Raw genomic sequence first — 10,422 nt, forward strand, 5'->3', positions numbered from 1 at the left:
CCAAGCCAGCCACCATAAGGGCACAGCAGGTATGGCAGGTTGCTGAGGCTCCAAGGGCCGTCCTCACCTGTTTTCTCTTCTGTCCCTCAGGTCTGTTCCTTCTCCTCGGCCTGATCCTCTACCCTGCGGGCTGGGGCTGCCAGAAAGCCATAGACTGTGGACGTTATGCATCCCCCTACAAGCCTGGAGACTGCTCCTTGGGCTGGGCCTTTTACACTGCCACCGGGGGCACGGTCCTCACCTTCATCTGTGCTGTCTTCTCCGCACAAGCAGAAATTGCAACCTCCAGTGACAAAGTCCAGGAAGAAATCGAAGAGGGGAAAAACCTCATCTGCCTCCTTTAGTCTGGAAGACATGATGGCCACCGTTACCTTTCTCTATGGCCCTGTGACACAACCCTCATCGTTTGAGTCAAGTGAAGAGCCAGTCTTGACCTACCGAAGCCACATTCTAAAGCCCTGGGCCTTCGTGGGACCAGCGAGGGGCATGGCCCACCAAGCAGCGCTCTTGGACATGCTGGCTGCAGCGTAAATAATGAGACCAGACAAAGATATGGTCTAGCTCCTGGGGAGTCCTGTCGGAGACTCCATGTCCATGGGGCTCTGACTCACCAAGGCAGGCGGCAGTCTCTCTGGCAGCCGAGGAGAGGTTACTCAGCCTTAGGGTGGTCTGCGGCAGGTTTTTGGCCCATGGCTTTGTGTTTATGAGCATCTCAGAATGGCGAGTGGAGGTGGGGGTCTTGGTTTTCTTCCTAGTTCTTTCATGTTGTCTCACTTGGAGACTGAAAGGAAGATTACAGACTTACTGATGACAGGTTATATGCTGAAAGGCACAGCAAGATACCAGGTTTTGCTTAACTGCAAAGATACCAGGTTTGGCTTAAACTGTGCAGAACCCCACTGTGGAACTACTCCAGTTTGAGTTCCAGGGTCAGAGGATCTATGGAACTCTCCTCAGGATTTGAGTAAAGACAATCACATAAGAATAAAAGTACAAAAAAAAAAAAAAAAGAGTAAAAGTACAAACTTCCCGGCAGTAAGGCAGATACCTTCCTGCTCCCCGCAGCCAGCCTAGTGCCTGTGATAGCCCTGTCTCCTCTATTAGTTTTCTCCTAGGGTTGAGGTTGTGCTTGGCTGCCCAGAGAAACCTCAGTGTTCCCCGCTTCCAAGGACTGCAGCCTCCAGACCAACTGTGGTTCATGCGGATGTTCACAGGGAGGGGCTGCCAGAACCTCAGTGTTTGCAGAGTGAACTTTTCTTTCTGTGTGTACTTCCCAACCCCATTGGCCTTGTTGGCAGGGAAAGCAGGAGCTAGCCTGGAAGCTTCTCTAGCTTGTGGTGGTGATCCGCAGAGCAGGCTGGTCGACACTGGCTCACTGCCCTGTATCAAGGATTCCATCCCCAGGTTAGCACGAGGAGCAAGGGCTGGATCAAGCAGCTCACTGCACCTGCCTATGCAGGTCCCAGAACCACCAAATGCCTACTAGAGAGGACTCAGGGCTTTTAATCCAGTTTCCATAAATTACCCATTTGACCAAAGCAGCCAAAAAACCAGAGCCTGGCATCGTTATGAACCTTGCAGATACAGAGATCGGAGCTCCACAGCAGTGCAGGTGGAGTGGACCTATTTGGATTTAGAGGTATGTTCAGCTGAGGGCTTTGTCTTAAATGGTGAAGCACCTTCTCCTGGCAGGTGTTGCTCACCATGTTTACAACCCTGACTCAGATTTTACAACCTTGTCCCAGTGACTCACTTAAAGCTATGTCAATTTAGAGCCAAGCCTTGGTTCAGAACTACTCCCTTATAGATGGGCTAGGGCCACTGGGATCTAATTATAGTGTATTTTCCCTCTGGCCTATATTAGAAACCATCTTATCTCTCATGCAGATGAAGGTTATAAGTCAGAACCTAAGTTCAGTTTTGAGCCAGTATTTAAAATAAGCAAGGTAGATACCCTGTAGCTTCTTTAAAAGAGAAGGGGAGGCACCCTAAGCAACCCTAGGAATGCTCAGGAAACAGGAACAGCTCACTGAGTACATGTGCCATCGAGCAGATGAAGAGAGCACTCATCCTCACTGGGTATCGATATGTCCTGAGCAGGTCCTCTGGCAGAGCACTCATCCTCGCTGGGTATCGATAATGTCCTCTGGCAGCACAGTGACTGTGTCTCCAACCTGGGCAATACTTTGCACGAAACACAGTTTTGTTCATTAGGAAAACTGTGACAAACCACTTCATTTTCCTTGAATTTACCAGATTAACTTTCCCATCTTTACGACCTTAGCCCCTTCTACACAGACTAGTCCTAAGCCGCAGATCCTGTGTGCATGCCCAACACCTGCTCTTTGGGGTCAAGGGGCAGTGGACTCCTAGAAACCTGGTTACAGTCACAAATGAAGACATGACCTCTCTGCCACACTGTTTCTCACAAATTTAACCATTAGAGAAGACAGCCCCACCACAAAGGGCACAATGAAAGCCTACATACTGATGTAATGGGCCAAGATTGCATTTTATAGCAGAAACCTTCAAACCAATACACAGACTTTTACAGGGAATGAAAGGACCATCTACAGTTGTGCCAATATAGAATGAAACTTTGCTCCTGGCTCTTTAAAACCACTTGCTGGCCACTACCATTTCTCGATAATGGGGCCATCACTACCCGAAAAGTCGTCTTTTGTCTGCGTTTGTGCTCAGCTTCTCATTGAACTCTAAAGCAGAAACACTTGGGAGTCTGTGGCTCCTTTAGACCTGTGTGGTAATTCAACGTTACATTTATAACTGTGGAAGGGTCTTTGAAGTATCTGTGGTATAGTGAATGGCCTTTGTTAACCATGTATTCTGTAAAGTGCCATACTCTCTTTTATGTGTAGCATATTTAAGTGTATATATTACACATACACAAGTCTGTCTAATAGATGTGCAATAACCAAGGTGTATGTATGTTTTCTTTGGGGAAACTGGACAAGATTCAAAACAGGGATGTTTCTTTTTGGGCAAAGGAGAGTTAAGACATTTTTTGCCTTTATGGCAAGTCATTCGTCTGTAACAATTTTAATGCTACACAAACCTTATGTGAAGAAAAGACTGGTATGAAGTAATTTTCTCCTGGGTCTAAGCTAAAACCATCACTATGTTTATGGGAGAGTCGATCCAGCAAGCCAGGCCCAGCCAGTGCTAGTCTTCCGTGTGAAATGTGAAGCTGCGTGTTGCCTCTTCTGTCAGCCTGAACACTAGAAGCTGGTGTAGATAGAGTAAGCAGCTATCTCTTGCTATGCTTTTATAGGCCACGTTAATGCTAGACCACTGTCTCTAAGGGCTGGTCTCACACCTTCTCAGCCATAAGAGTCTGGCTTAGGACAGACCATTCCGTGCAATAACATGTGCTGGAAATCCCAGGACTGTATTTGTGTTTTGGGGAGCAGAGACTCTCAAGGCCAAAAGAGTTGAAGGGATGAGTGGAGGCTTCTGAGACTGTGGGGAACTTCCTCCATAGCCAAATGGGTCTTTAGGTGTGAGAAGGAACTTGGACACTGCTTGATGTTCAGTAGCCACTTGAGCCAAATATGAAATTGTACTTATTGCTGATGGACTCAATCAGAGCCTTCAAATGTGTGGTTAGCCTATTATATGTAAACTAATACATTGTTTGTCTAGCATTGATTAGGATTCTGTACTTAAGGATTATCACAATGTCCTCCCTTGCCCTCTTGAGATCTGAATTAAATCCAATTTTGCAAATTCATTCTTTCAGGTTTGTTGGCTTCAATACAGTGTACATAATTTGATCAAAAATGCAAAATTTAAAAGTTAACTTACTATATAGCACAAAAAACATCTTGGCATTTTCTACTGTTGGTTCTTAATTTCTTTAATTTGCAGGTAAGGTTTTCTTCATTGGAGAAGTTATCAACATAATTAGAAGCATCTTAATTTTAAAGTAATGCTGTGAGACAGTGCTTTAGAGCATTCACTAACCAAAAGGTATGTACTCCTTCCCTCACAAAGAATACTCAAAAGCCAGTCCTGTGGGGCCTTCTGTATCCACAATTCCTGGAGAAGACCTTGACCAAAAAGTCAGGACACCTAGGCTTTTAATCTATCAACTCAAGGAAGATGCACAAACTGTCAGAATAAACAAGTGGAAAGTGGCCATTTCCCTGATCCTAGCTTCTGATAGACGGAAGGCACACATATGCTTTGGTTTCTGAGCATAAATGGCCATGTTTCTAATGGAAATGGAAGTTAAACGTTAGAACCTAATCACAAGGAAATGTTTTTGAAACAAATCATCTGACTAATTCAAGGAAAACTGGAACTGCACTGCTCTCAAAAGTAAATCCAGAGAAAGCACCAGGACTTCAGTGTGAACAGAGGCTGGGACACAGTTGTGTGTGCTTGCTAGCCTCAGGTTGTCTATCTGTGGGGTGGGTACAGGGGCTAGTATGCAGAGGCCAGAGAAAGACATCAGGTGTTGTCTTCTAGCACTTTCTACCGTATTTATTTACATTTCAGGTAAGCTGGCTGGCTCCCAGGATCTCCCTGTCCCCTAAGATGGGCTAAAACTCAGGCAGCCGAGCCCAGTTTTTACAGGGAGCTTCAAATGTAGGTCCTCCTTGCTTACACAGAAAGCACTCTTGCTTGCTGACACGTCTCAGCAGCCCCAGTCTGAAGTTGTCATAGGGAAAGTCTAGATCTGGAAAACATACTCGACTTGCTCTGTTAGCGCCACATAATAATTACCCTGGATATTCCTTGTGTGTGGGCAGTTTCAGATAACTCCGCCCTTTGGGATACTCAGCGTGAGTGGTAAGGGGGCTGCGGCAGACAGGACAACTCCAGAGAGCAACAAGGGCAAGAACCTCATCTCAACAGCTTAGCCAGGGGTGTGGCCATCCCCTGCCGCCTCTGACCTCGCCTTTTGTTGGGTCTCTTCCAGACTACATACAAGAGGCCACCAGTGGCAGCCTTTGTCCCCGACTCTTCTGACCTCTCCACCTTGGTGGCTTCATGGCTTCTCACCTGGAAGGCACAAATGGCTGCAAATGAGATTTGCTCTTCTCCATCCTCTCCTTCCTGTTGGTTCCCTGCTCCCACCCCATCCCCACTGTCCAATCTTTCATGTCCTGAATTCATCCCAGTGTCTTTTCTCTCCTGCCATGGCTTGGGCTTTACTGTAAGAAAGGAGTCAACCGGAGGTTTCTTCCAAATACTGGCACTTTAGGGACTGCCTGTAGAGTTGGATATTCTAGTATGTCTGACTATAAAAAGCTTTGAAAAGGCTGTTGATGGCTGCCTGTTATCAGACTGACTCTTCTTTCACCATGGTTTGAGTTTTCTTCCTTCCTCTATTTGTGCTTCTGTCTGTATTCTGTGTACCTAGGCAAAGTTTAACAGTTGGTGTCTTGAAAGAATTCCTCAAAAGTCTTTAGGATTAGGAGAGGAAAGAGTGGAGGAGCTAGGGAAGAGTCTAGGACAACTGCAGCCTTTTAGTGTGGCCTCTGGTTGGGAAGCCATGAAGCCATCAAGGTGGAGAGGTCAGAAGAGTCGGCCACTGGCGGCTACTTGTATGTAGCTTGGAACAGACCCAACCAAAGGTGAGGGCAGAGGCAGAGATTGGGAGCCATAAGTACCAGTGGAGAGAAGAGATGACTTTGATGATGTGCACCTTCTATGGTCAGTGCTTTGTATAATTCATCCCAGTCTAGAAGGTAGGAACCTTTCTACAGATACATGCCTGCCACTGATATAACTGGTGAGGTTCTCTGACTCTGGTAGGAGTTAGGAAGTGGCAAAACCTAGCATCAGATACAGGTTAGAAACCAAATCCCTTCCTGATGGGAGGAATGAGGGGAAGTTGCACTGCCTAGCTGCGGCAATTACTTGTGTGACATCAGTCATATCTCCACAAGGGTCATATCCCTGCTCCCTCTCAGGAACCTAGCAGTTTTTCACATTTGAAGATGACACCTTATATTTTAACTTAGTGATTACAGTCCAGCTCAATCCTGAAAACAGACAATTCATCAGATCCATGACAGCGGCTTGCACTGCCTCCCTCGGGTCTTAGTGATGGAAACCTAAGCCATGGGTTATCTCATACCAAGGGAAAGCAGCTGTTAGCATCACATGAACATAACTTAGGAAATAACTAAGAACTTGCCCTCAACTTTCTCCGAACACAAATGCCAAAGACCACTTACCCCAACATACTGCTAAGAACAGGAAGCAGGAATTTGCCTGCACATTTGAAACAGCTTTGGTCAAGAAATGGATAAACAATGTATTTTTTTTTTTTTTGTCTTGAGTAATGATCCTTTTCCTAAGGCCCACTGTCTTTAAAGATGGATACAAGTTATCAGAAGCGTGGAAGGGTGGGAGGGAATTCAGAACTGGAGAGAAGCCACCCTGGCTGGACAGAAGGCAGAAGACCTGGATCCCAGCCTTCCTTCCCTAGACCTTCACCACCTTTCCTCACAGGTGCCTTGTTTCAGCCCTCAATAGACAATTAGCAATTACATCATAGATTTGGTGCAGGGATTAAGGAGCATATAGAAAGTCTTAGTGTAATCTCCTCTAAGTCCTCAACAGTAAGAAAACAGGGAATCCTATCTTTCCAAATAAATACTTAAGAGTTTCTTTTATTTTATTTACTTTTTTTGGACAGGGTCTCTAGGTAGCCCTGGCTGTTCTGGAACTTGCTATGTAGGCCAGGCCAGCCTTGAACTCACAGAAATCCACCTGCGTCTACCTCCTCAGTGCTAGGATTTTAGAAGCCACACTTTGTAACAGATAATACAACCTGCTGTCAAAAGTGATCAGTTTTGCTTACTGCTAAGTTAGCAGCCAGGCCATGTGAGACCACCATTTCTTTGCATCTCATTATCATAGATCACCCAATTAAACATCTTTACCTTACAGCTCTCTGGTGGTGGGAGGTTCCTCTGTGGATGCAGAAGACACTGTTATTCTTACATAGGGAAAAAAAAAAAAAATAGGTTGAGCAAATCCCATTTGTGGACACACCAAACCTCTTGCTTACTTATCCAGTCTTATGGGAATGAAAGAGTTTGGAAAAGGAAAATCCTAGTGCTGGCTAGGACTCCAAATGATGGATTTATAAATTGATAAATTCTTTCTGGAGAGCCAAAAGTTAACACTTTATTTGTATTCTTTTAGCACACACATAACTTTCAACTCAGCAAATTTTTCCTAACAAAAACCTTGAGCCCCAAGATTTAGCAACAATATTATTTGCTGTCAAACCATTTCTAATTAAAAAAAAAAAAACCTGAAAATCAGAATCTAAGAACATAATATTTGATGATAGCTGCATGTAGTCAGAAATATAAAAAGACATTTTTTGTAATATTTACATAGCAACTGAAAAGAGGTGAGAAACCATTATGTGAGGTAAGGCTCTTTGGTTCAAAATGAAAAGAAAATAATTCAAGGTAGGTCAGGAGGAAGTGAAGATAAGAACAGGTTGAGGATGGCATGAGCCAAGTCAAGCAGAAAGGCCTCTCAGCTGAAAGCTCTGACGACCTGTCCTAACCTGCACACCCTTCTCAAGCTCGCTGCGATCAGCCAATCAGCCGTGTTGGTTGGTGGTTCCCTCTCCATTGCACAATATGGCTGCCCATACATTCAGTGGTGGTAGAGACCTTCTGAACACATCAACACTGAGATAAAGATGTAAGGTGGGCTCACCACAGTGCGCATGGACTCTGGCTTGATAGCATCCAGTTCCAGGATACTTCTGGAGGCCAAAGAAGTGGGGCTTGTCACAGCAAGGGAACCAGCCATGGAGGGTTGTGTAGAGCATAGCTTCAGGGTGTGGGGGGCAATCCTACTGCCTAGCTTTAAAGGAAAAAGTTCTTTTTCTAGAAAAACACAGGCCAGGCTTAATAAAAAGATAAAAAAAAAAAAAGATAAAACTGAGAAATTTGTATTGTCTTCCTTTGCTCATATTATCTGTAACTTACACTGAAATGTGTAATAAAGTTTTATAACTACTGGGTCAGTATGACTTGAGGGGGAAATAGAATTTTGAGAAGGTGTGTTCATTATACTGCTTAACTCCATGAAACATATACATACAAAAAAAAAAAAAAAAAAAGGGAGAAAGCAGGCACAGTAAAACACTAGCAGTGGTATCCGGAGGGGAGGCAAGGGCGGGCTTGTTCTGTTTCCCCATTTGTACTTTCTTCATTTTTCCAAATGCTCTAGAGCCAGGATGCATGTATGGCTCTTGTACTCGGGAAGCAACCTCTAAAAAAGATTTACTTATTTATTTATTTATTTATTTATTTATTTATTTATGTACTTTATGTCTATGGGTATTTTGTCAGTATGTACATTTGCATACCAGAAGGAGGTCATCAGTCTCGTGGAACAGATGGTTGTGAGCCACCACTGGGTGCTGGGAGTTGAACTCAGCAGCTCCCCAAGAACAGTTAATGCCCTGAACAGCTTAGCCTCTAGGGCAAAATATTTAAGGGAGTCTGCCAGGTTCCGTAGGAGACTGGGATAGTGCTGGAAGTCCTGTGGCCAGATAAGGGCAGGGCTTTTGCTTTTCTCCTAGACCCAAACACCTGGATACTACACACATCAACAGTAACAGTGGTTTCAGCCGTCATTTATTTTGAGAATCACTGCCCATAAAAAATAAATAACAAGGACAAATTCAAGTATTAAAATAACTAGCACTCAAAAATAAAATCTGCATGGTAGGATGTGTGTGTGTGTGTGTGTCTGTGTGTGTGTGTGTGTGTGTGTGTGTATATACAGAGGGTGCTGTTTTAATGTAGAGAAGGTAAAATTATAATGACCTTATAGAAATATATAATCCTAGCACTGTAAGAAAATGAGCTCTTTTCTAATTCTCTAGGGTGAAGGGATGACATAGATTTTAGCATGAGGAATGTTTCACTGTACCAGGAAGCCACATTCAGCCCAGAAATACCAAGCTAAAAAAGAAAGCTGAGCTGGGAGGAACACAATATGACACTCACTGCAGATCCCGCCCCCTGGTGGCTCCCACTTTTCCTCCAAAACCATGATAGGGAAGATGCTGCAGGATGGAGATTCTGTCCTCCACAAAGCACAGAGCTAAGTGTATGTGCAGAATCCACAGGGAAGGGGAGAAAATGCGAGGAGAGCCGCCCCTGTTTTCCAGGTGTCTTTGGATGAGAGAAATGACCCTCTCCTAGCAGTAGGCAGAGTCAGTGGTGGGGTGTGTGGCACAGAGGCCTCTGGCTCCTGAGTCTGGGAAAGAGTCTCAAATAAGGTTTTAAAAACCCACCAATGCAACATGCATATTGTCTTATAAAATGTCTCCAAAACTTCTTACATATCTATTTCATTTTCCTAATCATGGAAGTACAACTTACTAGTCTAATAAACATTATGTGTAAAAAAAAAAAAAAAGTTTATGTTAACCTAAAAATTATTTAAAAAATTAAAATCAGCTCCAATATTTTAAAATGTATTTTTCTACTATAAATAAATTTATAATATGATGCTTGAAAAACCTATCAAAGTAAGGTCTAGAGTAACTTTAGACATTCTGAGTTATTTTAAACCAACCATTCCCTCATCTCTAAATGGCTTATTAACATGGAATCACAAATCCCTTTAAGGATTTTTTCCTTAAGAGAAAATGGAAGGGAACACAGAAAAAGTGTGTCCCAAGTGTGATAACCTGTGGAATATAAGCACAGATGTGACTAAGAATCAGACATCAGCATGTCAGTGCTGTACACCAGTGCTGTGAACAGACCAGCATGGACCACAGTCTGACAGCTTAAATCCCTCAGTGTAAAACCACATCCACACGGATTACAGGATGCTCCTAAGTGCCAAAGTCCACACTCACTTTTTAAAATGAAAAATGGAAAATATTGTTCCTTATTTTAATTCAACATGTATTCCTCAAAATAAGATCCTAAAGTCATGAACATGACTTTAGGTTAAACTTTACATCACTGTTAGTCACCAGGTAAGAAATCCAGTACACAAATAGAACATCCCTCTGTGCATACAGCAGCAGAGGAAGCATGCTCAGGGCACAGCATGGGTTAGTTATCAGTACAATGCTGGCACAGAGGCACACACTCAAACCCATGAAGAAAATCCTAAACAAAAAACCTAATGAACTTGTAGGTAATCTTGCCTACCTCAAAATAGTCACTGCATTTAATGTGGTAAAGCTCACTGTCAACGCCTATCAGGTCTAATGCAATGGAAAACTGCCGGGCTGTATTGCTGAGAGGCTTACATTAAATCTTTTATACTGTATTTAGCACGTGATGAAATGGTACAAAGATTGGTTTTAATAAAAGTCAAATAAGTATCTGTATTAAAGCTACAATATAATTTGTACTTCAACTGCTAATACAGTATTTAAAATATACAAAC

General features: G+C 43.5%; 1 protein-coding gene and 1 long non-coding RNA gene across 4 annotated transcripts in view; one reads left to right on the forward strand and one right to left on the reverse strand.

The window, feature by feature from the left end:
• The window catches only part of Lhfpl2 (LHFPL tetraspan subfamily member 2), a 159,855-nt gene extending 156,109 nt beyond the window's left edge, over positions 1-3,746 (forward strand). For all 3 annotated transcript variants that reach the window (XM_031360428.1, XM_031360429.1, XM_031360430.1), the window contains one exon: positions 91-3,746. In XM_031360428.1, coding sequence (XP_031216288.1) covers positions 91-344 — 254 coding nt within the window. In that variant the 3' untranslated portion in view covers positions 345-3,746. The remainder of the gene's footprint in view (positions 1-90) is intronic.
• Positions 2,525-6,962, reverse strand: LOC116083669. The gene is made up of 2 exons (XR_004115848.1): positions 6,918-6,962; positions 2,525-5,025 (listed from the first exon to the last, which is right to left on the reverse strand). It is a non-coding gene; the product is annotated as an uncharacterized LOC116083669 (long non-coding RNA).
• Between the last annotated feature and the right edge of the window lie 3,460 nt (positions 6,963-10,422).

This window comes from Mastomys coucha, unplaced genomic scaffold (assembly GCF_008632895.1).
Source record: "Mastomys coucha isolate ucsf_1 unplaced genomic scaffold, UCSF_Mcou_1 pScaffold8, whole genome shotgun sequence".
Taxonomy (NCBI): Eukaryota; Metazoa; Chordata; class Mammalia; order Rodentia; family Muridae; genus Mastomys; species Mastomys coucha.